Genomic DNA, 26,348 nt, shown 5'->3' on the forward strand with positions numbered 1-26,348 from the left:
GGGGGTGAGTAGGCAGCAGGGACGTCCCCTCTATTTGCATAGCTCCCGGGACGTGGTGCGCAGCTTCTATGCCATTTCCGCGTCAAAGGAAACTCCAAATCCCGAATGCCTCGGGGCTAGTCACGTCACTTCCGTTGTGTTGGAAGTTGCGGAGAATCGAGTCTTGGGGGCTGGTGTGGTGTGACAGCGACGGGTCCGGAGTTGTGGACAGGTGGAGGGGTGAGCTTTTGTGTTTTTGTCCATCCTTCCCGTAGATATCCGGTATGGAGCTGGCATTGGACTTGGGTGACCAGGAGCTGCTGGACTTCCTGCTAGAAGAAAGCGGAGATTTGGGGGCAGAGCAGCCACTTTCCGAGGTGGGTGGGAGCTGTGAGTCGGGTTGGCGCGGGGCGGGCGGGAGGTTGGGGGGAGGACGTCAATGAGGCAGGAGGTAGTGATAGGTCAAGGCTTGTTCCTTTGAACCCTGTGCAGGCACTGAATGAATGGGAGGTAGAGGATTTCCTGATCTCCCTGCTGAGTCCCCCAACGTCGTTGAACGTTTTCAGCTCCTCTGATTCCTGTCTTGTCCACCATGATCACACCTACTCTCTCCCACAGCAACATGTCTCTATAGATGTAGGTGAGTCTGAAATAAATGAAGTTTAGGGGGAGGGGAGGATTCGTAGGCCTGGCTTTTTATTTTTCCCTTTTGCAGATGGTGGGAAGTATGGAAAAGAGGGAGCCCAGACGACTCCACTCCATGTGGAGGAGCCGGCGGAACAGGTACTTGACTTGATTTACCGCGGGATTATGCCCACATTGCACATTCCTTTCTGACACCCCCTTGCAACTCTGCTACCCACCTCCTGGTAACCCCAGGGGATTGCTAGGCTGATACTGACAGATGAGGAGAAGAGGCTGTTGGAGAAGGAGGGGCTTACTCTGCCTGGGACACTTCCTCTTACTAAGGTAAGACTCCCATTGGTGGAGTGAAGGCTGGAGGTGGGGGTTGTGAGTCCCAAGTAGGCTGGTTCTGTTAATTTTATATCAGGAAGGACTGAGATTAGAAAATTTAGCAAATTTGTTGCTAATAGGAAGCTGGAGCCTGTAGTTAATATGGTGGATGCAGAGCCACATCCTGGTTTTGTGAGGCTTTCACAAATTTTGGTGTTCTTTTTAAAAATTTTTTAAGTTAAAATATTTTTTTAACGTTTATCTTTTTGAGAGAGAGACAGGGTATGAGCAGGGGAGGGGCAGAGAGAGAGGGAGACACAGAATCTGAAGCAGGCTCCAGGCTCTGAGCTGTCAGCACAGAACGCGATGTGGGGCTTGAACTCATGAACCGCGAGATCATGACCTTGAAGTCAGACATCCAACTGACTGAGCCACCCAGGTGCCCCTCTTTTTATTAAAGTTTTTCAAAGTTTATTTTTGAGAGAGAGAGAGCGCGCGCGTGCGTGCTTGCTTGCTTGAGTGTGTGGGGGAGGGGCAGAGAGAGAGAGGGAGACGCAGAATCCCAAGCAGGCTTCTGGCTCCCAGCGGAGCCAGAGCCCACAAGAGCATAGAGCCCACAAGATCATGACCTGCGCCATTTAACCAACTGAGCCACCCAGGCGCCCCCCCCCCCTTTTTTTTAAGTTTATTTATTTTGAGAGAGAAAAAACCAGCAGGGGAGGGGCAGAGAAAGGGGGTGACAGAGGATCTGAAGCAGGCTCTGTGCTGACAGCAGAGAGCCCGACATGGGGCTCTAACTCCTAAACCATGAGATCGTGACCTGAGCCTAAATCAGATGCTTAACTGAGGGAGCCACCCAGCTGCCCCTTGGTGTTCTCTTTAACAGAGAAAAATTCAAAACCATCAGTGCAACATTAGTATAGGGACCTGGAAAGGACTGTACAAGCAAGGGGCCCTGACACTTAGATTTCACTGGCTTCAGGGTAACCCACTGATAGCTGAATGGCAGAATTAAGTTTTAGAATTCATCAAGAATTCCTCAAGGCTGGATGAAGTAGTATAGTGAGAATAATTGTAAAATCCCAAGTTTTAAGTTTTAAGTGATGAGGGTCAACTTTATAAGCACAATACCATAGTACTATTGTGAAATCAACATTCATTGATAGAAAGGTTGGGTTTTAATTTCTTAAAAAATTTTTTTTAATTTATTTTTTGCGGGGGAGGGGAAGAGAGAAAGGGAGAAAGAAAATCTCAAGTAGGCGCCATGCTGTCAGTGCAGATCCCATTTTGGAGCTCTGACTCACAAACTGTGAGATCATGACCTGAGCTGAAAACAAAGGTTAGATGTTTAAGTGATGGAGCCACCCAGCTTCCCTGAGAATTTTAATTTCTTAAAAGTACAAGAAGAGGGGCGCCTGGGTGGCGCAGTCGGTTAAGCGTCCGACTTCAGCCAGGTCACGATCTCGCGGTCCGTGAGTTCGAGCCCCGCGTCGGGCTTTGGGCTGATGGCTTGGAGCCTGCTTCTGATTCTGTGTCTCCCTCTCTCTCTGCCCCTCCCCCGTTCATGCTCTCTCTCTCTCTCTCTCTCTCTCTGTCCCAAAAATAAATAAAAAAAAAACGTTGAAAAAAAAAAATTTAAAAAAAAGTACAAGAAGAGTTACCAGTTTGAGATGACTAAGAAAGTGAGTGGGGTTTGAAGGCTCTATCAATGGAGGTGTTGCCTCTAGAAGGGCAGTGACCATCTTGCTCTCCTTTATACCCCCAGAGCACATTTTAGTGTCTAGTTTTGAACCTATGTTTGACATATATTAAGAAGATGCAGTCCATCCTGAGGGAAGATGATGAGTTAAATTTTGCCCAGATTTTTTTTTTAACTCTGAAGAAACAGTAAATGCCTTAAAACACTTAAAGACTGTTCATTCTCTCTGGTCTCGGAGGTAGATCCTAGGTAAGTCCAGTTGATAGAAACTATAGAGACAGATATTGGCTTAGTATAAGAAAGATCTTTTTTTTAAGTAATAAAATTGTTAAAAATTGTCTGGCTTGTGAGGGCATTAACCCTAGGTCTTCAGAGGCATTCAGACAGAAGCCAAGTGCCTATTGGCCAGGGAACCTGTAGAAGGGATTCCTGCATTGAAAAGACTGAACTTAGTTGCCTTCCAACTCTTTGGTCCAATGTTCCTCTGATGAGCTCTCTTTTCCTTGTCTTCTCTTAGATGGAGGAGCAAATTTTGACACGAGTGCGGAGGAAGATTAGAAACAAAAAGTCTGCTCAAGAGAGCCGCAGGAAGAAGCGGCTGTATATGGGAGGCTTAGAAAGCAGGTACAAAAGGGAGAGGGATCCAAGGGGTGGGAACAGAGGTAGTTGGAAGTGTTGGGGTTCAAAGATGGGGGGATACAGTCCATGTCCTCATATCCTGTTATTCCCTCAGAGTCTTGAAATATACAGCCCAGAATCTGGAGCTACAGAACAAAGTACAGCTCCTGGAGGAACAGAATTCGTAAGCAACTCTCTAACATCAGTTCCTTCTTCCTCCCGTTTTATGCTGTTGTACTCTTTCCCTTGCTCCACACTGGATTTCTCACTGGGCAGCGCCCACATGCAAGGTCTGGTGCTTGCCCTTAAGTGGATGATTCCAAGCAGCTCATAGTAACAGGGAACAAATTCACAAGTAACTAAGGATAAGTATCCAAAAAGAGAGAGGAAGGAGTAAGAAAGACCCTGTGAGACAGATCACATTTGATAGTAGGTAAGATTCTGGGGTGGGGGTAGGGAGCATTCTAGACAGAAAGAACACAGCATAGTTCAGTCTGGCTGGAACTTAACATAGGGAAGTTGAGCCAGAAGGTAGAGAACATAGAATGCCTGGTAAGGATTATGTGCATAGCTGATCAGGCAGTGTAGAACCACTGAATGTATCTGCAAAGGAGTTTAAGTCTGGGCAGAACGGAAAGGGGCTTATCTTTTGTCCAAAATCAAAATGTTTTTTTTTTGTTTTTTGTTTTTTTTTTTTTTTTTTTAAGAGAGAGTGTGAGCGGGGGAGAGGGGCAGAGGGAGAGAATCTTAAGCAGGCTCCATGCTCAGTACGGAGCCTAACATGGGACTTGATCCCACAACCTTGGCATCATGACCTGAGCCGAAACCAAGAGCTGGACACCCAAATGAGCCACCTAGGTGCCCCAGAAAGGTGTTTAATGAGGAATTTCAGGCATTTTGTCCACAGAGAGGAAGAGGTCATTTGCAAAATAGGACAAAAAGCAAAAGGGACAATTTGGTGCAGATAGAGGAGTGGACTTAACAAGGAGGGTTTCATTGTATCTCAGGGTGCCCAGCCAGGGGCTGCTCATGGTCTCCCCCCACCCGCCCCCCTTCTAGGTCCCTTCTGGACCAGCTGAGGAGACTCCAGGCCACGGTGATTCAGATATCCAACAAAACCAGCAGCAGCAGCACCTGTGTCTTGGTGAGGATGGTGACGGCAGGAGAGATTCTTTTCTCAGGCAGCAGCCATAGGGGTACAACCTAGAGCTCTTCTTCATTTTCTTCTTCCTGTTCTCCAGGTCCTACTTTTTTCCTTCTGTCTCCTCGTCCTACCTGCTATGTACTCCTCTGACACAAGGGGGAGCCTGCCAGCTGAGCATGGAGGTGAGAGGCTTGAGGATGCCATTAAAGAAGGGCTGGGGGAAAGCCTGGCCTGCCCTTTTAGAGTCTTTGTTTCCTTAGTGTTGTCCCGCCAGCTTCGTGCCCTCTCCAGCGAGGACCCTCACCAGCTGGAGCTGCCTGCCCAGCAGTCAGAGGTACCAAAGGACAGCTCAGACCAGGAGCTCCAGGCTCTCGGCAACTCTTGCTGTCTGCTGAGACAGATGCCTCAGGCTCCTGGTGCCGAGCCTGCCTTGACATTGCCACTTCCTGTCCCCTCCCCAAAGTCCCCCTGCTCAGGTCCAGTCCTTCCCCTGCCTGCAAACTTCACAAGAGAAGGGGGATGGCTCCCTACTCACAGCCCCACATCTGTTATCTTACAGGGCAGATATTCAGGCTAGATGTGAGGATATGGGGGGGGGGGGGGGGGCTAAGCCAGAGCCCAGAGTTCCTAGTCTGTGTCCAAATGAAAGGAATGGGAGAGGGCTAGCCTGAGCCCCCGTGTCCTGTCAGGAAGCCTGGGAGTTCAAACACATCACACGTCACTGGCTTTCTGGGTCTTTTATTTGTACCCATGTATGTCTGCCACCCCATGAATGGGCCTGGGGGAGTCAACTAACCTCCTCAATCATTTCATGCAGTGAGGGGATTGGGTGAGGGAAGAAATAAATAAGTGATTCTGACTCCTGTGTCACCCTCAACCCCTCTTTACTGGCGCGATTGGGTAGGGAGAAGGGTAGGGGCATGATTGTCTTGGTGGCTCAGGGCTGCAGGAGATTGGTGGGGTGAGGGGTGAAGAGGAAAGGCCAGGCTGGAGGCTGGGCTGTTAGAGCCTCTCTCCGACAGTTCAGAGAGCTCACTTTGGGTTTGCCATGGCTTCCTTTGGTCCAAGTTTAGGCCCTGTGCTTAGTCCTGTGCCCTGTTCGGCTATCAGCCTGGAGGCCTTTTTATGCTGCTGCTGCTGCAGGGCCAGCTGCATGGCCCAGATACTCAGTGGCCGCATGTAGGCCAGTGAGCGGAATACCCGCTGCTGGCAGTATGCTTCAGGGGTCTGGAAGGCCAGGCCCAGGCGCTCCCACACAGTTCGGTAGCAGCCTTCAGCTGTCTGGAAACCTTCCCAAGTCAGGCCCTGTAGGAAGAGATGTCAGTCACATTACTCGGCAATCCCTGGTAGCCACTTAAGCTGGACAGATGGAGACAGTAGGGTCTCTCCCCTCAGGGAGTTCTCAGCTTGTGGTAGAAACAAACGTGATCCGTAGGCAGAAGACTGAGGCAGGAAATGGAAGGCATGCCAGGGAAAAGGGAGAGGTCTTCCAGATGGGTCAGGCCCTACAGAGGTCTGATGGCTGATCAAGTTTGCCAGCCCAAGGTACAGATGGTAGAGAGATGGAAAGGGAGTATATTACCTCCTGGATCATGGTGGCTGCCAACCCATAGACCACACCCACCCAGACTTCATCAGACTGGACACTGGATCTGTCAGGAACACCATGGGGCTGCATCCCATTCACAGCCCCCATGGCTCCTCCTGCAAAGGCCCGGACATTGAACTCGAAGATGGTTTGGAGAGCACAGACCACGTGAGGGGTAGGAAATACCTAGAGGGGTAAAGGCAGAGACACGTTTCCTTAAATTTGCTTCCCACCTCCAGAAAAAAACCAACTTCCTCTCTGGCTCCTCTTCCGAGTCTTTCTCACCTCAGTGTCTCCTTCTCCTAGACCACTGGCCCTCAGGAACCACTGGCCAGCACACTGGTCAGACATGATGCTACAGGACTGAGGTGGAGGGCTGCAATCATAGTTGTAATAGCGGCCTGGAGTACAGGAAGACAAAATAAGGCTCCTTGTGTCCCCATAGCTGCCTTAGGTCTCCTTAGGCTCATCCAACTCACCATTCCATAGTAGTCTCTCATAGGCTTCTTGACCTCGTCTAAGGATGGAAGAAAACTTATCCTGGACATCCTGTGCCCCACATAGGACAGCCATCTGAACCATCACAGCCACAGCTGCCAGCCACAGTCCTCCACAGTAAGCACTGATCAGGGACACGGATTTGGAGGTCAGACTGGCAGCTCCAGCCACTCCCATGCATAACAAGCAATGAGTCATTCTTCCTTGAGCCCACAATTCTTTGGTGCCCAGTTCCCCACCTCAGGTACCCTAGAAGTCCCTACTCTCCAACCTGGGGCCTGTGGTGACCCATCCATCATAGGTCTGGTCTGCATAGCCTCCATTCTCAATGAGTCCATCTTGGTCCTTGTCAAACTTCATTTCAGACTCCATCACGGCCTAGAGAGGGACCAAGATACTGAAGACCTAGATGGATACTAAGGAGCGACACAATAGCCAGCTGGGTTCTCCCCAAACACCAGTCATGCCCTGGGCACACTGGCCACTGCCCATGCATGTCTTACCAGACATACAGGCCACATGTCTCTCAGGAAGCCCTGGTCACCCGTCAGGTAATAGTCTCGGTAAACCTGCAGCACAAACTTCAGGTTTAGGTCCTTCCAGTCAGCGGTATCGTGGACCACATATGCATTGACCCGGAGCCATGGCTCGTCATCTGTGGGAGGGGAGGAAACCTGACTGATTTGCATTGGTGGGTTGGGTAGAGGGTACAAAAGTTGAGGGAGGGAAGCAAACTCTGGGCTGGAGGAATTTTTACCTGGGTCCCCAATATCATGGGGGATGACGTTCCTCCTTTTCACAGGTGCCATTACCCCACTCATCAGGTATTGTCGCCGTGTCAGGTCCTCCCTGAGCGTGGCCAGAGCTGGCGGAACAGACATACAATTGGGGGCGGGGGTAGTGAATGGGCAGACTTGAGGTGGGGCACAGAACTGTTTGTGACCCTAGAGGGGGAACCAGTAAGCAGGATGCGGACATGTTGGGTAGAGAGGAGGAAGGAGACAATCTCAGGGACCAAAAAGATTCGTGGGTGTGGGGGGCTAAAAGGGCAGAAAGGGAACAAAAGGGACCCATACCCATGTCATACTGCAGGCTGAGCTCGAGTTTGGGCCAGAGCATGACGAGGGCGAACGAAGCATAAAAGTGGACATCATATGTGTTGTACATGCGATATTCCTGGCCTGGAGGAAGGAGGGAGACACACTGTCTCCAGAATTCCTGCTTCCCCTCCAAGTCCCCTCCCTAGCTTGTTCTTGAGCTGGGGATGGGGCACTGTCATACTCCACACCCGCCACTTCACCCCCTCATTCCAACCAATCCCCATCCTGCCTTCTGGCAGGGCACTAACTGGCCCCATGGATTCGGCCTGCTGTACTGCAGTCCACCACCAGCCTGTACCTTCAAGGTAGCCAAATCGACCATACTCCTGGAGGATGGGGCGGAGCTGACACATGCTTCCCACCAGCTCCTCTGGTAAGGAGTCTTCAGGAACCTCCAGCCATACTGTGCCTCCATCAGCCAGGAAGTATAGTTCGTTGAACAGCGCAGATTTGTACCAGGCAGGCAAGGATCTGGGGAGTCAGGAGGAGGGAATGCTCTAATGAACGTGGACCTCCAAGGAAGGGAAGGATTTTGGAGTTCTGCAGAGTGGGGGGCACCAAGTGAATCCCTGCCCAACTCTGCTGACTGTGGTGGGTGGAGATTGAACCAAGGAGTCCCATTTGGAGTGTGAGTGCCCAGGAGAAGGGTAAGAGAGGCCCCATTCACACCTGTCGTCCAATACCGGGCTCTGCCAAGCTGAGATCTTCTCTTCCCAGTCTGTGTATCGGCACAATGCATAGTGGCTAAGGGTGGGAGCTGCATTACCATCGCGGCCAAAGAACCTTGTGTACCGTCTGGGATGGAAAGGGAAGGAATGAGAACTCGGGCTCCAGGTCAGAGCTCCAGCACCTTGGATCCCTGAATTCTTTTGATCCCTTCACCTGTAGTAGACCTGGCCCTTAGCTCCAAACATGATTCTGGGCATATCCCAAGCCAGCGAGAACTCCAGGCGGCACTGGCCTCGAGGTGGCAGCTTGCCCGTAACACACACAGCCCCAGCAATGCCTACTCCTTTCTGTGAGGGGGTGCTTCGGCCTGAGGGAAGCACAAGAGAAATTGGCATAGGCATCCTCTTCAGCCCCAAGGATCCCTGATATGGGAATAAGGCCTATTCATGACCAGGGCTCTCACCCCTCCTCCCAAGACAGGGACAACCTCTCTTCCCACCACCTCCCTATCAAACCCCCCCCCGTCACCAGCAGGGGAGTCCAGCTGTCCATCTTGAAGTAGGTCTTGCCACACCTGCTGCCCAGTGCTGTCAGGGTCAAAGGCTGTGATGTGGGTTACCGTGGTATCCGCCTGTTAGGGGGCCAAAGACAGGGGAAGCTCCACAAATATGCTGGCTTTGGACTAACTCTCCAGTTCCCATTATAATTCCCACCTCCAAGTTCCAGAGGTTTAAGGGCTGTAGTGAGGATGGGATTCAGGAAATGAGGAAATGAAGAGACCCTGGCGGGATGGGGTGGACTCAGGGGCCAGGCTGAGGGTAGGGGTTTGCGGACTAAGGTCTAGGGCGGGCTCTTCCATACCGTGAGTCGTGCAGCCACAGCCATCGTGTAGGGGTTTGGAAGGGTTGGATGATGCAGCAGCAGCCCCTGTACAGTCTCCCCATCATGCTCCAGATAGAAGGGCTCATTCCACAATCCCCCTGGGGCATCATCTCCACCCCCCAGTCCATTCCGCATGGAGAACATGATGGACACGTCCAGGGCTTCATCCCCTTCATTTTCCACATCCCACACAAAGACTCCTACAGGCAGGCTGCTGTCCTGGGAGCAAAAGATCAGACTCAGATGGTCCCAGTGTAGCGCCTCCTGGCCCCACTCCTCCGTACCAAGGACCTGGCTCAAATATTACTCCCTGCCCCCAGTAGACTCTCTTTTGTTTCCACTTGCATCTCCCCAGATTTCCAGCAGGCTGTCTTACCAACTGAGCGGAGATCCTGGAAAACCGGCATGATGTCTTTCACAGATCATGGAATTTCCAGCAGAGACAGATCTCAGGGAAGGGAGGGCAATGGAGGAAACATAGTGGGAGCCTCACCTGGTAGTCATGGGGCAAGATGGGTGTGATCTGGCGACAGGTAAGGGTGACATTCTGGCCAGGAAGCTGATAGACAGTCCAGGCTCGGGGATAGAGGGCGTGGTAGAATGCAAAGTACCCACACAGGCCCCAGTTCCAGCTGCGTAGGACACTTGGGCGCTCCACAGACAGGACTTGCTGGTACACAGTCGTCCCTTCCCGACGCAAGCACACTGTGAACTAAACCAAGAAGGCAGATAGGCTGGATGGGGTAACCACAGGCACCTCAAACTAGTCTCCCGTCCCCTTTCAGAGCCTGCAGTGGTTATCATTGCACCACAGCCTCACTCATCCCCCAGACCTCTCCCCCAGTGGTGAGTCACCACCAAGTCCTGCCTCCTCTCTTCTCCCAGGCTTCCTCTCCCTTCTTACTATGGTGGTCATAGCACCCTCACCATTTCTGCTTTTATGCTCTGCCTCTTGCCATCTGGTATCAGAGGATCTTTCTTACAGGCAAATCAAGACATGGTAGTCTGTGCTTATATTTCAGTGACTCCCCATGGCCCTCAGGCTAAAGTCTAAATTCTTCTTCCTGGCTTTGAGGGCCCTTCTTGATCTGGCCTCTCCCTGCCTATCAGACTCATTACTGTTCAAGCACTTATATTCTGGTCATATTGAATACTCACTGTTTCTTGAACACACTAACTACATTTCCTCCTCCATGCCTTTGCTCCTGCTCATTCTCCATCTGGTGAAACCTCTCATCCTTCAAGGCCTAGGTCAAATGCCATCTCCTCTCCGCAAGCAGTGAGTCATTCTCCTGTGTGTCCCCCTACCCCTCTAGTTTAGCATGTTATAATGGTTTTGTTTACATTCTGACTCCCTGACTACTCTGTGGGTTCTTTGAAGGCAGGGCCCTCTCCAGGTCACTAAGGTCCCCCTCTCCAATTATGACTCCACATCAGAGACAGGCAGAGTTGGCACGTGTAGGGAGAGCATGAGGAAAGTCTAGAGCAACGTCCCTTTTTTCTCAGAGTACTATCTATCCCTCTTATTTTGGTTCTTAGGTGGTCTCACAGTCTCCATTTTCTCAAAGTCCTATTGCCCTAAAAAAATTTAAGCTTTTGGAGTATATGGGCCATAAGGGGTTAATCTTTCTTCCCTTGCTTCAAAGTATGCCTGACAAATTTTAATGTATGTGTACAATAATTTATGTTGTTGGAAGTGGCTAAGACTATGGGCTTTGAACCACAGCGAGAGCTGGTTCTGGATCCCAGAGCTTCCATTTACCAACCATGTGACCTTGGGCATGTTACTAAATCTCTTTGGATCTCAGTTTCCTTATCTATAAAATGGGTGTAATAATGGTTCTTACCTTGTAGGACTGTCTTTAAATATTAAATATCACACAAAATGCATAGCACAATCTCTAGTACATGTTAAGCATGCAATAATTACTTTAACTCGAGTCACAATTCTGGAAGGCACTTCCCCTCAGGATACCTAATGGATGAGCCAGAGAGGAAGCTTGGGGCATTGGGTAGGGTTGGTAAACCTGAACTAGGAAGGGCATTGCCATTAATTGGACTCAAGGTCTGCTAGTCATTTTTTCTTTGAAGATGAGCTGAAAGCTGGAAGCATCCCTCAGACAGGAAATGGGAATGTGGTGGACAACTGCACATATAAGGTTGCTGGAGAGAGATGATGAAAGGTAGACTAGATGCCTCTGGCAACTGAAGGTCCAGATGTGATGAAGGAACAGAGGGAAAAGAAATGAAGCTTCAGAAAAGGGAAAAAAGGAGATCTATGCCTGAGACAGGAGGGACTTCCCAGGCCCTCAGCCAGGGAGACCACCAGAGGAGTGATCACCAGCAGAGGAGCTGACCTCTAGCTGAAGGCTAGCCAATCAGGGTGAAGAGTAGGTACCCTACACATCTTTTTTCCCCGTGCATTTATAAACTTTTGGGTTTGTTTTCCCTTCTGGTACTACTGAATGTTCTTTTAACCAGGTTAAGGGATCTGGAAATTCCCTGCTTCCCCTGGCTGGGGACTGGCTGAGCTAGTGGAGTTGGGGCAGCAAAGTAGGTAGGAGCCATTTACTAGAGAAATAGAGGGCATGAAGGTGCTGGGGCTGTTTACTCTTTTAAGAAACATGTGCTCTGGGAGTATCTCATTCCTAGTATATCCTAGCACAAGGGTGGGCACATGGGAAGCATCGTGAAAATACTTATTGGACTGAATCATGTGCACATCTAATTTCTACATCCTACACTGGCCAAGAGGCTTTTCCTGGTCTAGGGTACTGTCCTGGACTCTCCTTCACCTCCTGGTTCTTACTTGGTCAGCAATGACTGTCTGGTGCTGGTACATTCCAGGATTGAGCTGCCAACGACAGAACTGGCCTCTCCAACCTCGAGTGATAGTGCCTCCCCCGATGCCACCCAAAGGACAACCTAAAGATAGAATCAGGATGGTTAGTGGGACATGGGAAAAGGAAAAGAAGCCCATTCCTCACTTTCTAGACTATAAAGATGAGTTCCTCTAAAAACCCTGGGGATATCAGATCAACACATTGTATGCTTTAAACTTACACAGTGTTTTATGTCAAGTATAGCTCAGTAAAGCTGGAGGAAAAAAAAAAAACCCAGGGAAAGGGGCTGTGCAACTTGCAAAAACTGGACGCCTCTTGCCTAGCTCTGCAGTAGACCCAGAGGCTGGGCCCTCTCTGTGCAGAGCAGAGCTGGGGTAGACTCACCATAGATCTGTCTCAGGGGTACACAATTGATGAGGTCAATGAAAGGTGTTTTCTTCTCCACCTGGGTCTTCCGGTACCACCACTGCAAATACCTGAGGAGCAAGAGGCAGTGTGAGTGGAAGGGGCAGTGGGCGGTTATCTCCTGGGCTGCAATCCCCTGCCTCTCTCTGGTCACCCAGTTGTAACTTCCAGTTACATGGCTGCCAAGGACCGTTCCCTTCACTTCCAAATCTCTCTTCCTTTTCACTTCTCTACAGTTCAAGGTCCCCTACTCTTCTCAGTCACCCCAGCTTACAGCATGGGACTATCTTTGTTTCTCCTCTTTATTCTCCTCAGGAGCTTCTGACCATGCCTCACCTGTAACTCCACTACCACTGCTTGGCTTTAGTTCAGGAGCTTTGCCTGAGGTGCTGAGAGGGCCAGTTTTGTTTCCCTGACTACACCACCCCGCCCACCATGGGAACAGTCTGCTGGGATAACTTTCTTCTTCTTCTTCTTCTTCTTCTTCTTCTTCTTCTTCTTCTTCTTTTCTAGAGGGTGGGGAGGAGCAGAGAGAAAGGGGGAGAGAGAATCCCAAGCAGGCTCCACACTCAGCACAGAGCCCAACATGGGGCTGGATCCCACAACCTTGGGATCATGACCTGAGCCAAAACCAAGAGTTGGATGCTCAACCTATTGAGCCACCAAAGTGCCCCACTTTCTTCTTTTTAAAGTGACTATTTTTCTTCCTGATTGTGAACGATGAAAATTTGTACAGTATACTAGATGGAAGAGGAAAAAATCCCACCCATAGACAACCAGTGTTTACATTTTGGGGCATAACCTTTTAAGTCGTCTTTAAAACTTCAGCATTTAAATAGTAAGGTTTCTGAGTTTGCTCTCTCATAGTATCCTAGTAAAGCCTAAAAATCCCTACCTGGGGATTTCCTGGTCTTGTCATAGCTCTGTATCCAATAAGCAAATGGTTTTGTTTGGGATTCAAGGCGCTGACATTGGTTTCAGCCTCTCTTCCAATCTTAAGTCCTACAGATTCCCATTCAGAGTGGGTCATCACCAAGCGACCCTTGTCCCACCAGACTCTCCCAATTCTATTCTCCTCCCTAGCCAGCCATTTTATACCTATTGTTCAAAGCACACCACTTGTAACTATGTAATTGGGTAAACAACTCCTCTAAGCCTCAGTTTCCTCATCTACAAAATGGGGTACCTCCTGCCCTGCCTATTTCATGGAATGGTTGAAAGAGCAAATAACATTATAAATAGGAAAGTCATAGGGTACCTGTGTCAGGTATTACTGTTACTTGCACATACGCTATCTGAACTCCCAATTAGATGCTGTCTTGTTCTTTCAGTGTTTCTCACACGAGTCTGACACACTTTTAAATTTCTTGGGGAAAGGGATAGTGACAAAGACTAGCTGATTATTACCACAGTTTTAGCACAGGGCAGGGCACATGGTCTGCAGTCTGTAGATTATTTGCTGAATTTACCAGTGAATGTACAAACAGTGGGGCACTACACAGGTGAACATGAAGAGGAGCAAGGGGAGGAGAAATGTGATTAGAGAATACGGAGGGTACATTCTGGGAGAAGGGGGAAGGGGGGGGGAAAGAGGAAGACAAAGGATGAGATGATGGGAAAGCAGAAGGTCCTCTTTGCCAGCTTAGAGGGAACTGGACTTTGAAACTAGAGGCCATAAAGGAATGGAGAAGGGGGCGGAGGTTACAGCAGGGATTAGGGCAGTGAGGGAGAAATGCAAGATCTGAAGGTAAGCCTAACAAAAGAGTATCTGGTGTAGAACAAGCACTCAGTAAACATGTATTGAATGAATGGACTCAGGCTGGAAGGGAGAGCAATCAAAACTGAGTCACCACAATGAGGCCAAGAGAACTCTGGCTTGCTGCAACTCCTGATCAGCAAACCTCCAGTTTGGTCTCCTCTTAGGGTTCATCTCTCATTCCCCTAATTTAGCAGCTGGCCATTCCTGACCCATTTGGCCTTCTCCCTTATTTCAGCCCCAATTTAAGAATTATCATTCACAATTAATTGTTCCTTGTTTCACCCCTGCTTTCTCCTCAGTGCAGGACCTCATCCCATTCCAAAAGCCCCATGACAATGATCTCCACCCTATCCTGGCATGTGGAGCCAAGGTTCAGGGGGCTGAACACAGCTTCAGGCCTCTGACTCAGCTCACACTTAGGGGCTGAGGGGCTAGGAGGCCTACCCGTTCTTGATCTCAGTGTCCTACCACATGCATCCCATTGTGCTTCTCTCAGTACTCTAGCCCTCAGATCTTATTTTGACCCAGAGCTCTGGGGGTCAGAGTTGGGCTGAGTCAGTTTCTGAAGTAACCTGGAGGGATGATTGTTCTTTAGTACAGGCCACCCACAGGAACTAGCAGAGGAGCCAGATACCCAGGCAGCGTCAGGCCCTTCCCACTGCTTAGGGCTGGGCTGGGGTAAGGTAAATGTGCTCCCAACCCAGCCCTACAGCACTGACTGAAAGGGAAGGGTCCCCTACTTTAGAGGCTGTTAGAGCTGGGTTTTCTAACCTTTATTCCGCCATCCCCAGCTGTGTTTACTTTGTGGATTGACTCAGAATGACCTAAGGGTGATGCTTTCTGTCCTCATATCCACCTGTTCCTGTTAATAGGTCTTGGCTTCTCATCACTAGCTTCAGAACTCAGTGGGGATCTGTAAGGATCTAAAGGAGTTCTACAGCTCAGGATAAGCTCGTGGGGTGTCTGCAACCCTTGGGGGAAGGGGTACCAGAGCAGGCCTTGGAAGACTATATTACTTAGAGCTCTAGGGACACTTATGGCAGTGCCTCTCTGGCCAGAGATCTCTGCTTTTTGTATCAGGGATTGTCTATCTCAGAATAAAGTGAACAGCACACCCCTGTCCTTAGGGTGAGAGCGGGCAGGCTGTCACCCACTCCCTAGAGCTAAAGCTTGAAAGAAACCAATGGGTGTTGGGACTGTAATGTGGTGTGCCTTTTAAATGAGGCAGACGGAACACCCCAGTTACTCAGGGGAATCAGGTTGAGAACTCGCCCCTTTGGAATAAGGAATAAAACAACATTGTGTCTGTACCATAGTAGACAGACTATCCTTTCCCGCCTTGCTACAAAGTATAGCAAATGCCAAAGGGAAGTCTTTGGAAAAGGAGTGAGATGGAGCCTAAATGGGAAAGGATGACTGCAGGCCCAAGATGTTCCTGCTCTTTCCTACTAGAAAGACAAGTTTCTGGGAGGAAGGGGGATGCAGAGATGTGACCCGGTCTCACCGGCGCTCCAAACCACAGGCTTAGAATATGTTGGGGGTAGGGGCCAACTGACTGGAACAAGGCACCCACCTGCTTTCTCACCCTTTCTCACCTCTGCTGGAAATCTTGTGCTGGAACAAAGTGAAACCTAAAGTACTCTAGGCAATGGGATCTACTCACCGCAAGCCCATGCCCAGATGCTTTATCAGGTTGCTCAGGGAGATGTTGTTGGCATTAAAGGGTTTCCTCTTCTCTGCAAACTCATGAGCCAGGCAGATGCGCCAGCCAAAGGGAGGCACCTGGTAGCCCTTAGCTTTGCCTTCATAAGAAGCCATCAGTTGCCCACAGTCCTGCGGATTGCTGCACCCCGGCTCACTTAGGGGCCGATTGTCTTCAGGGCTGTCGCAGTCTGTAACCTGCCCAGCCTCAGTGCCTCCAGCATTATCAGGGCAATAAACCTGTGGATCCCCTTTGGCACAGCTAGTCTGCTCCGAGGCTGGGACTCCGGTTCCCATGTTCTCAGGATCCTGGGTCCCCACGGCCTCGATGGTCCCGGGTCCCAAGTCTTTGGGTACAAAGTATCTCTCTAGGCAAGTCCAGATGCGGGCGGCGGTGGTTGTTAGGTGTCGTCTCGGAGGGCCAGGCGCTGGGGAAAGCCGAGGTGAGCTAGTGTTTCCGTGGAGCCTGGGAGCTGTTGCTGCAGCGGCGTTGGCGGCGACAGCAATAAAGCCGCCTCGGGCTCCCCCTCGGTCTTCTCTCTGGGTCCTGGGAGGGAAGGATCGGGTCTCGTCGTCATTGGGCCGCGGTGATTAGTTTGCCCAGCCAAAGGGCGACTGAGCCCGCGGAAAGGGGAGGAGCCCCGGGGGCCAGCCCGCAAGGAACCGCCCCCGGGACCGGCCTGGGAGCTTGCGGCCGCCTGAGCCCCGTCTCCGGGCCGTGGCGCCAGGCCCCACCCCGCCCTGGGTAGGGCGCCGGGTCCCGCCGGTTGGCTTCTGGGACAGCGCCTGCGCCCGGGTGCCAGCCTGTGGGAAGGTGACCCAAGGCGGCGGGACAACCCGAGCCCCTTCCGGTCCGATCAGCCGGGCGTTTCCGGTCGGAAGGCGCTCGGTGGGGAAGGGGGACTGAAGGGAAGTCCCGCCTCTGCCGCGGACGCCGCCACGCACTTGGCCCGGTCGTGGAAAGGCGGGCAGGTGAGGGCCTCGGTGTGCCGAGACCGGGTATTCGACCGTGTGAGGTGCCCGGGCTAAGGGCACGAGGTGACGGGCGGTCGTGGCGTTGGGCTGGGACCTGGAGCCTGGAGGGAGGTTGGGGAGGCTGGTTTGGGGGTTCCGGGAGGTAGGGGGACTAACTCGGTACTGAGAGGGGCGGGGGTCTGGAACCCAGAGAGACGTCCTCCCCCTGCTGGGTCAGCTGCCACCCGTACTTCCATCCACTTTCCCGCACCCCAAAGCCAGGTGCTTCACTTAGACACCGTGCTGGTGGCCGCTGGTCTCCTCTGTCCTGGCCCCAAGGTTCTCCGCAGACGCCCCTCCCTGCCATGGTACTGACCTCTGACCCCCCTTGTTTCCTTTTAGATCTGATTCCGGAGCTGCCATGATTGAAGTGGTAGCAGAGCTGAGCCGAGGTCCTGTGTTTCTGGCGGGGGAGGCGCTTGAGTGTGTGGTGACAGTCACCAACCCCCTGCCCCCCACAGCCACTTCTGCATCCAGGTGGGGATGCAGATACTGAAGGAGGTGGTTCTTCTGGGAGGAAGCCTGGTTTCTATGGTGCTAAGCCAGAGCTCAGATTGTCCTGTAGCACACCACCACCTTCTTGCTCATTGCACTCTCATTGTAGGAAAGGGCTGTTGAACTGAACGTGTGGTTGACAGAGCCCTCCACGCTCCCTTCTCCCCTTCCCCATTTCCATTTTACCCACAGTATACTTCTTTTTAATGGATTCTCTTTGAGGTTCAGGATTCCCCGATCCCTAAGACAGCCACTTCACCATGTTGGTCTCCTCAGATGGTGTGGGGGGGTGGGGGGGAGTTTGGGAGAGCATTTGTGAGGTCAGGAGCTCCCCTCTGATGCTTTCTTTTCTTCTTCCCATAGTGAGGCTTTGGCCTGGGCCAGTGCCCAAATCCACTGCCAGTTCCATGCCAGTGAGAGTCGAGTAGCACTACCTCCCCCTGACTCCAGTCAGCCAGACGTCCAGCCTGAGAGCCAGACTGTCTTTCTACCACACCGAGGTTAAAGATGGGCATTTGCCTTTGGAAGGGGGTGGAGTCATTGTCACCTGAGAGTGAATTTGTTAAGTTGTTCTAGTGGGTCCTTATAGTTTCTGTCATATTGGGAATGTTGGGGAATGTAATTGTTGTTTTGGGGGTATATGACTGTTTGTATCTTACAACAAGAAAATAAGGGTAGCTCACTTTGGGCTGCCCCCACTTGCTGTGCTAGTTTCACCTAGTACTAGACAGTGTGGGTCATTTTTTTTTTTAATTTTTTTTTTTAATGTTTATTTGTTTTTGAGACAGAGAGAGACACACCATGAACGGGGGAGGGTCAGAGAGAGAGAGGGAGACACAGAATCTGAAACAGGCTCCAGGCTCTGAGCGGTCAGCACAGAGCCCGACGCGGGGCTCGAACTCACTAGCCGTGAGATCATGACCTGAGCCTAAGTCCGATGCTTAACCGACTGAGCCACCCAGGCGCCCCTAGACAGTGGGTCATTAAATTGCAGTCTTTCTTATCTCTTTCAGGTGAGAGGGGTCAGTGTATCCTTTCCACTCCACCAAAAATCCTTTTCTGTGATCTGAGGCTAGATCCTGGAGAGTCCAAATCATGTGAGTGCCTATCTCTTTCCCACCCCTGGATTGCCTTCTAAGGCTCCTGGAGGGAGGACTTCTCTGGCTGCCTCTGGCTGGCCTGACTACTACTTCCCAACCAGACTCCTACAGTGAAGTGCTGCCCATAGAGGGACCACCCTCCTTTCGGGGTCAGTCAGTCAAGTATGTCTACAAACTGACCATTGGCTGCCAGCGTGTCAACTCACCCATCACTTTACTCAGGGTCCCTCTGAGGGTTCTTGTGCTGACAGGTAAGTAAGGATTCCTGGAGGGAAGGGCTGGGGAAGAACCTCACCAAAGCAGAAATGATCTGTAGAGGGCCTGCGAGGGGGGCTGGAGGGAAGCTTCCTGGTCTTAGTAAAGGTGCAAGTTGGGGGGTGGGGGGCAGTTTCTGGAGACTAGGTTGAAATGTGTACCTGGGATGTGACTCCCCTTACCTTCAGCCGTCACAGGTTGGAGGCTAAAACCCTAACCTCTACTGTCTATTCCCTCCTAGCACTACCTTTCCATCTCTTCTCTCTGTAGGCCTTCAAGATATCCGGTTTCCCCAGGATGAGGCTGTAGCCCCATCTAGTCCATTCTTGGAGGAGGATGAAGGTGGGAAGAAGGATTCATGGCTAGCAGAGCTGGCTGGGGAGCGTCTCATGGCTGCCACATCCTGCCGCAGCCTCCGTGAGAATCCTTTCACAATTGCCCTCCCCCATAGCCCCATATTATTACTGTCTCTGACAGATTTTCCTAATTGCCATATGCTTCTTGAGGATTCACTGATACTCATCCCACATTATAAAGAAAAACCCCACCTTGGCCTCTGGCTCCCAGCCCTTGGTACTCCCCAGTGTGGACTCCAGGCTCATAGTGTCCCATTCTTCCCAGATCTATACAATATCAGTGATGGCCGAGGAAAAGTTGGGACATTTGGCATCTTCAAATCTGTATACAGACTCGGCGAGGATGTGGTGGGGACCTTAAACTTAGGGGAAGGAACTGTAGCTTGTTTGCAGGTGAGAAGGAAAGGGGATTTTGGGGTGCTGGGCCTGGAGGGCTAGGGAGGAAGGAGGAAGGGCCTACATAAAGAGGGGTGGTATGTAGAAGTGAATAGTGTGGTCACCCAGGGTCCTTTTGGTAAAATAGCTTGAGATTGGGCTCAAGCCTCTCACCTAGAGTCCTTATTTTCAAGTGCCTGCTAGCAACCACTTCTCTTCTTGCTCCCAGTTTTCAGTAAGTTTACAGACTGAGGAACGTGTACAGCCTGAATACCAGAGGCGCCGCAGGACAGGGGGTATCCCCTCTGTCTCTCATGTGACTCATGCCCGGCACCAGGAGTCCTGCCTACATACAACCAGAACCAGCTTCTCCCTCCCCATCCCTCTCAGCTCCACCCCAGGATTCTGCACAGCCATTGGTGAGACCCAGACCATCATCGGCGGCGGGAGGGGGGGGGGGGAGTAAAATGCTGTATTTAGGTAGAGTGTAATGGGTCCTGATTCCTAACAAACTCCTGGACATACCCACACCCAGCCTCCGACATGTAACACTTTCTCAGACATTCAGTCTGTTTCCTAGATGCACTAACTTCTAAATTCTTAAGAGCTTTACAGATGTCCTTCACTGCCCCTACCCACTGAGACCCTATGATGCACTGATCTCTGATTCCCCAGCGTGTTTACTTTAATCTACCAAGTCTTGACTGTTCCACACTTAGATTATTAGATGCTTGACCTTGCTATCCTGTTGACATGTTTCTGGTTAACACTGGATTTCTTTAGAGAAATCCCTGATCCTAGCCCTGTGACTTCTTCTCTTCTTCCTGAATACCACTTTTTCCCCCCATTTGCTAACCATATCCTGCATTGGTTTTTACTCCTGCCTTCTAATGCCTCCCCACCTTTATCTGTTTTTTTCCACAGTGTCCCTGAAGTGGAGATTGCATTTTGAATTTGTAACATCGCGAGAACCAGGTTTGGTGCTCCTACCTCCCTTGGAACAGCCTGAGCCTGTCACCTGGACAGGGCCTGAGCAAGTGCCCGTAGACACCTTCAGCTGGGACCTTCCAATCAAGGTGCTGCCCACAAGCCCTACCCTGGCCTCATATGCAGCCCCAGGCCCCAGCACCAGCACCATAACCATCTGAAACTGACTCACCACGACGCTATCTTTCTTCAGGATACTGAGAACTCAGCACCTGGACTCTATAGTAGGGCCCATTTTCCCCACCTGGGTCCAGTGGCATGGACAATGAGAGGCAGGCTTTTAGCTGTAGCATTAATTTATTTATTCAGAATAAATTGGCAGCTGCTAGTGGTTTCCTTGGAAGTGGCAGCAGCAGTGGGCAGTTAGCGGAAGGGTGATCGGTTGAGTTTAGTTGGAGTGGGGAGCAGGGGCCCCAGGGGCAGGGGTGTTGGCTGAGCCCCATTCGGGGTCAGGCCCTCCCCCTTTGCAGGGCAGCCGAGGGTCAGATTTTTGCACCAGGGAGAATTGACAGGTTCCTGCCTCCTGACGTACCTCACACCCCGCGGGGAAGTCGATGGGATGCTGAGACCTGGGGAAGCAAAGCATGGGAAAGGAGTCAGCATGGTGAAGGCCCCCTTTATCCCTGCCCTACTTTCCTTCTCTGCCAGCATTCTTCCCATGTCTTTAGTGCCCTCTTGTTCCCTGTGACTCAGCCCTGGCCTGCCATATATGGATTTTTTCGTTTCATAGCAGAAATATTTTCCCTCCAGACCGCCCCCTACATCCCTCACTTCGTAGCCTGCAGCCTTCTCTCTTTCTCTCACTCTTGTTGGTACCTTCAGGTTCATCCAGCCTCATACCTCTATTCTGTTCATTTTCCCACCACAACAGTCTGGTTATACCCTGGCAGTCTGTGGTCACTCACGTGTCACAGCAGCCCACACCGACGGGATGCAGACAGGTACAATGGAAACAGTCCTTGCGGAGCCAAGACTCACCGAGGCTAAAATATTTCCCTTCATAGTGGCAGGGGGCTAGGGAAGAACAGGAGATGTTAGTGTGTGTGGGAGTGGTAGTGGCAGACAAAAATCACTTGTGGTCTGCAGTGGGAGAAAGTAAGTACACATCACCTCCATATTTAGTCTCTCCAGTTTCCGAGCTGGAGGGAGTCTGGGTTTTCTGATAGAGGATCATCTCTAAGCCCCCCTCATCCCAACTCCCTCTGTCCTCGGCCTTTCCAAATACCTCCCCCAGCTTTACCTTGAGCTTGAAAGTAGCACTTGCTGTGGACTCCTGGCTGCTGGAGGAGCAGAGATATCACCAAGCAGATGATCCCCCAGCTTCCCAGGACTCCCTTCGCCTGTCCAGACCAGAGCATCATTAGGGTCATTCCTGCAGCACAGCCCTCTCGATCCCTTCTTGGCCTCTGTTCCAGACTACTCTGGTCTTGTCTCTTTGGCTTTTCTTTGTTTTTCTCCTTGAGTCTTAGTTTCTGTCTTTCTCCCCTGGGCTCCTGTCTCACACCATCTCCTTGCCCTCTGCTCTCACAGGCTTGGGATGTTTATAAAGTGAGGACCCTGGCCCCCTGCTGAGCAGAGCTGGAAAAGCTGTAACTCTGTTTCCTGAGGTGAGGGCATGAAAACAAGAGGTCTAGCTTTAACAAGCTGTGAGAGCTGATTCATGCCCCGGCACAGCGAGGGGGAGGGAGGTGGCCATGGAAGGGGCACTGACTGGGCACTGCCCCAGCAAGGAGGTGGGAGGGATAAGGGCCCCCAGGTGGTCCCCACATCTCTTCCCTGACCTGGAGAGGAGGAAGCATTCCTCCCCACCCCCAACACACACATACACACCAGGGGTGTGTGTGCTGGGATCCTTGCCTGGACCGGAGGGAGGCATTTCCTGGGGATGGCTAATCCTGCGCTCCAGCCAAACCCAGGAGCTGCAGTAGGGTGCGACAGCCAGAGGCTCCGGGAGAGCGAACCGACACCTGGAGTGGAGAATGTTTCTCTCAGACCCTAGGGCAGAGTCTCCCTGAAGTATGCTAGAGATGTGGGTGCTCCTCCGAGATGAGGAGGTGGGTGTCTCTTTTGCACAAGCCTACCGGGGATGCGCTTTCCATTGCTCGGTACCCCCAAACATACGGCACATGCAAGATCTTCCCTTATCTGGGGACAGTTCTTTTAAAGAGGGACATCTCTAAATACTCTACTGGTATGAGTCACTCCGGTTTCACAGAGGTGCCCCTGTTTCCTCTAAGAACGAGAATTGAGGAGTCCTCCATGTCCTCTTTTGGGTTTCCTGCAGGCTCCGGAGAACCCCAAGATGGGTGATTAAGACTGTAGGTTATAGAGTCAGACTACTTGGATTCAGATCCTGATTCCACTTAAGAGCTGTGTGACCTTGGGCAAGCTACTTCAACTCTCCAGGCCCTTTTCCTTATCTTTAAATTGGGATAGTAATACTAACTCAGGGTTGTTGTGAGGCTTTAAATGAGATGATGCGTGTAATGCTTTTAGCACTGTCCCTGGCACATGAGCCTCAGGAAATGGTAGCTGCTGTGGTTGGTGCTAAAGCTCAGATAAAATGGGGAGACATTCCTTTGTTTGAATGGTATTGAGCAGCTCTGCACAGCTGAGGACTTCTGTGGGGGGCTGCTATCTCCTATCACAGACTTCTGCCCTTTGTGCATTCGTGCTCTATGTCACCCTTACTACCTCTGGTTTGAGAAAAAAGTGTTGGGGGTAAACCCACTTTTCCTAGGTCAGTCAGTACCCTCACTTCTGCCCTGGGAGAAGGTGTCAGTTTCTCATCCTTCCAGGTAACATCGGGACCCCTGCTTTTCTCATTAGGATTTTGATCCATTTCTTCCCATCCCCGCTCATGTGAACTCTCAAGTTCTTCTATTTGACCACTCTAATGCCAGCCATCTCTTTGGTACTAATGACACCTTTCTTTCACTTTCCCATACTGCAAAGACCTTTTTCTAGCTGTTCCTTTCCTGTCTGGAGGGCCACTTTGACCTTCTGTTTTTCCTTCTAAGTCTCCAGTCCATTTTACTGCAAGAGTCTCATTCCCTGCCACCCAGTGGATCAGATACAACTACTTCTGGCTGACCTTTTTAGAGGGCCACCCTGCCTCTCTCCTCTTCATTCAGAAACAACTTCGTCTGTCCACCTCAGACTCCCTATCTGTCCTCTTCCAAGTAATGGCTTAAGTGGATGGAGATGCCAACTATATGTACCACATGTTCACCCTAGTCAGGTCTGATACCTTTTCTATTTCAGAGGAGTGCCAAGAGAAAAAAGAAAATTCATGGTTGAAGCTGGGTGCCTTGATGTAGGCTGGTGTGTGGGAAACATGACCCTGGACTGCTCTCTTGGCTGGAGCAGGTGGATTAGGAGTCCTTTCTAGCACAAGGGCCCAGAAATCTTGTCAGTGGTCAGTAGCTCTGCTGCTACCTTTCTGGGGAAGGGGGGCCCTGCTGATAACCCTGGAAATCTGGGGCACAGAAAGCCTTTTGCTCCTGCAACCTGGAGCCGACCCAGTAGGGGGCAGACACGACTGGGGAGCTAGGAAGCTTGAAGGTGGTGATGATGCCGGCCGGCAAAGGGGGCCCAGTAGGGATTGGTGTGTGTGTGAGGTAATGGGGACAGAAGTGGGGGCCACCTATAATGAAGATGAGGTAGGCATATGGGCAGGAGTAGGGGGCTTCTTTCTAGAAAGAAAGCCGGGGGCTGAGTCGGGATCCTTCTCACAGAATTTGGGGGAGGGGGGCGTGTCGGGGAGGTGTTGGTTGAATCCACTTGCATTCCTGTTGGTGTGCACGTTCTTGTGTGCGACTCTATAGCTGCTTGGGCCCCGAGGCCACGCTTGTGGTTGCTGTGTGTATGCTTATGTGTAGAAGAGGTCAGTGGTTAGGGCCCAACTCTGATTCCTGGGGCCGCGGCCGTTGGGAATGCCAGTTGCGGGGGGAGGGGGGGGCGGGGGGCGGCCAGTAGGGGGTGATTGGCGCGCGCGCGCTGGGACAGAAAAAACATCCGCCGGAGGCCCGGCCGGGCGGCGCTCCAGCGGTGCCCAGCAGGCAGGTGCGCGAGGCGAGGAAGTGAGCGCATTCCGGCCCCCCGGCCGCCGGCCCTCCGGTGAGTCACCGCCGACCCCTGCGGCCCGCTGCCGGATAGGAGGGACCGGCCGCAGAGGGGAGATTTGGGTGGCCGGAGCCCCTGAGGGTGGTGGGGGGGGGAACCCCTTCAGGGTTACCGTAGCGCTGGGGAGAGTAAAGGGAGGAAGGGTCCTGTGGGGTCGAGGTCCTGGTTTCACCCCAGGCGCGAAACCCCTAATAGACACTGAATACAGAGCCCGTGACTGAATGGAGGCAGGCAGGGAGCCTCCCTTGGGAGAATCTTGGGGCAGGGAGAAGGCCCCAGAGCTCGTGTGGGAAGGGAAAGGGGCCCTGGGCAAAACAGCAAGTGGGTGAGACCGTCTGGGGAGGGGAGGAGTGTGGGGCTGTGGAGTGAGAGCACGGTGGACTGGAGTGCTGGAGGATCACAGCGCCAGTGTAGGCCTTGGCGAGCCAGAGCCTGTAGATGAAAGGAGACTTCATATCAGGTAGGAAGGTGGAAATGGCCAGACCCCAGACATAAGGTCTGCCCAGAGGCCTGTGTGCTCGGAGAGTGGAAGGTAGGTTTAGAGGGTGGTGGGACTTAAGGTTAGGTAGGTACCCTGTAGCCAAGTCATTAAAGGCTTTGAATGCTGGGGTGAGGAATTTGGATTTGGCCTTGCAGGTGGCAATGACGGCCTCTGAGCAAGAAGAGTAGTGACTGACTTAAAGGCAAGGTTATCTGTGTGTAACATTACTGCCTCCCATTCCGTCTTTGCTGAAGAATTAGGCATGGATATGCTAATTTTTATAGTCATTTAACACTGTGTAACTGCATTTATCAAACGATTAAGTGTTGGGTTTTTAAAACTAGTAAAGTTGAAAAATCTGATTCAATATTTGATTTAAAACCCAAAGTTGAGGCTATCAAGATTAGTTACATGGCATTATCGTGCTTTTGTGTCCCTTTTTCTCGCAGTGACCTGAGTGAATTCTGTTTCTAGTGCCTCAGTTTTGTATCAGCACAATCCTTCTAGTTTTCCCCTCCTTCGTCTTATGGTCTTTATTTTTAACCTTAACTTTCTTCTGTGCAGCCATTTAAACTGCCCTATAACCCAAACCAAGTAAAACATTTCTTGGAGTGGGCACTGGGCTACAGTATACAAATAACCCAGCTTTACAAATGTATTATATTATTATCTTCTGTGCACATGTATGTAACTGTGCGGTTTCTGTGTTTAGCCTGTGGCTGATAAAAAGAGAGAGAAAGCTAAATCTGCTTTATTCACAATAGTATTTATATAACAGTACTTATTAGTGTGATTTCTAAAATCAACTCTATGATGGTATTTGTCTCAGAAACTGACGCTCATTCTATCATATCATGATCTTTATATTTATTTTATCTTGGGCTGAGGCAATTCCAAGAATTAGGATTTTAATAATTTATTTTAAAGATCTTTAAATCCTGCAGTTGCCTTTGGCCCCTAACAAGAAAATCTGGGTCAGTTAATTTAAAAAAAAGAAAATGATTTACTATATTGGGCCCTGCTGCTTTCTCCTGTGCTGTTTCAGTCCCAGCCCTACCTTATTCCCAGTGGCTTTTGCCTTCATTCCTTCTTTGCTCTGCGGGGCATCTTTAGAGGAAAACTTCACACCAACTTCCTCTACCATAAATTCTCTCCCTTCCTTCAATTCTACACTTCTCTTTGCCAATGTACACCACTACTTCTTCATTGATTTTTTTTTTTTTTTTTAAACCTACAGCCCTTTCTGGCTCTTTTCCATCTTTAACACTCTCTTGTTGAAATCTTCTCTTTTTCCTCCTTTCTGTTTGGTAAGACCTTAGAT

General features: G+C 51.0%; 4 protein-coding genes across 5 annotated transcripts; 2 read left to right on the plus strand and 2 right to left on the minus strand.

The window, feature by feature from the left end:
* Positions 1-88: 88 nt before the first annotated feature.
* Positions 89-5,253, plus strand: CREB3 (cAMP responsive element binding protein 3). Its single transcript, XM_040481631.1, has 9 exons — positions 89-356; positions 472-619; positions 695-762; positions 859-948; positions 3,150-3,256; positions 3,366-3,434; positions 4,310-4,394; positions 4,492-4,576; positions 4,655-5,253. The coding sequence occupies exons 1-9, from the start codon at positions 264-266 to the stop codon at positions 4,969-4,971; spliced, it is 1,062 nt and encodes a 353-aa protein (XP_040337565.1). The 5' UTR covers positions 89-263; the 3' UTR covers positions 4,972-5,253.
* Positions 5,117-17,231, minus strand: GBA2 (glucosylceramidase beta 2). Its single transcript, XM_040481625.1, has 18 exons — positions 17,170-17,231; positions 15,802-16,386; positions 12,359-12,450; positions 11,941-12,056; positions 9,625-9,843; positions 9,111-9,350; positions 8,778-8,880; positions 8,463-8,616; positions 8,250-8,375; positions 7,879-8,051; positions 7,557-7,661; positions 7,238-7,345; positions 6,984-7,135; positions 6,752-6,858; positions 6,462-6,604; positions 6,268-6,383; positions 5,977-6,168; positions 5,117-5,699 (listed from the first exon to the last, which is right to left on the minus strand). The coding sequence occupies exons 1-18, from the start codon at positions 17,214-17,216 to the stop codon at positions 5,427-5,429; spliced, it is 3,051 nt and encodes a 1,016-aa protein (XP_040337559.1). The 5' UTR covers positions 17,217-17,231; the 3' UTR covers positions 5,117-5,426.
* On the plus strand, positions 16,384-25,776 carry RGP1 (RGP1 partner of RAB6A GEF complex). 2 transcript variants are annotated; one of them, XM_040481629.1, is made up of 9 exons: positions 16,384-16,811; positions 17,196-17,330; positions 17,712-17,848; positions 18,362-18,445; positions 18,550-18,699; positions 18,974-19,120; positions 19,325-19,452; positions 19,664-19,853; positions 20,359-25,772. In XM_040481629.1, exons 2-9 carry the CDS (start codon positions 17,215-17,217, stop codon positions 20,580-20,582), a joined length of 1,176 nt encoding a protein of 391 aa, XP_040337563.1. In that variant the 5' UTR covers positions 16,384-16,811; positions 17,196-17,214; the 3' UTR covers positions 20,583-25,772. The 2 variants fall into 2 exon arrangements, with proteins under 2 accessions (XP_040337563.1, XP_040337564.1); XM_040481630.1 differs by having other exon boundaries at positions 16,746-16,877; positions 20,359-25,776.
* On the minus strand, positions 20,700-21,820 carry MSMP (microseminoprotein, prostate associated). Its single transcript, XM_040481639.1, has 3 exons — positions 21,662-21,820; positions 21,327-21,435; positions 20,700-20,990 (listed from the first exon to the last, which is right to left on the minus strand). Exons 1-3 carry the CDS (start codon positions 21,789-21,791, stop codon positions 20,810-20,812), a joined length of 420 nt encoding a protein of 139 aa, XP_040337573.1. The 5' UTR covers positions 21,792-21,820; the 3' UTR covers positions 20,700-20,809.
* Positions 25,777-26,348: the final 572 nt, after the last annotated feature.

The sequence above is a fragment of the Herpailurus yagouaroundi genome, unplaced genomic scaffold (genome assembly GCF_014898765.1).
Source record: "Herpailurus yagouaroundi ecotype Mexico unplaced genomic scaffold, PumYag 160, whole genome shotgun sequence".
Lineage (NCBI taxonomy): Eukaryota > Metazoa > Chordata > Mammalia > Carnivora > Felidae > Herpailurus > Herpailurus yagouaroundi.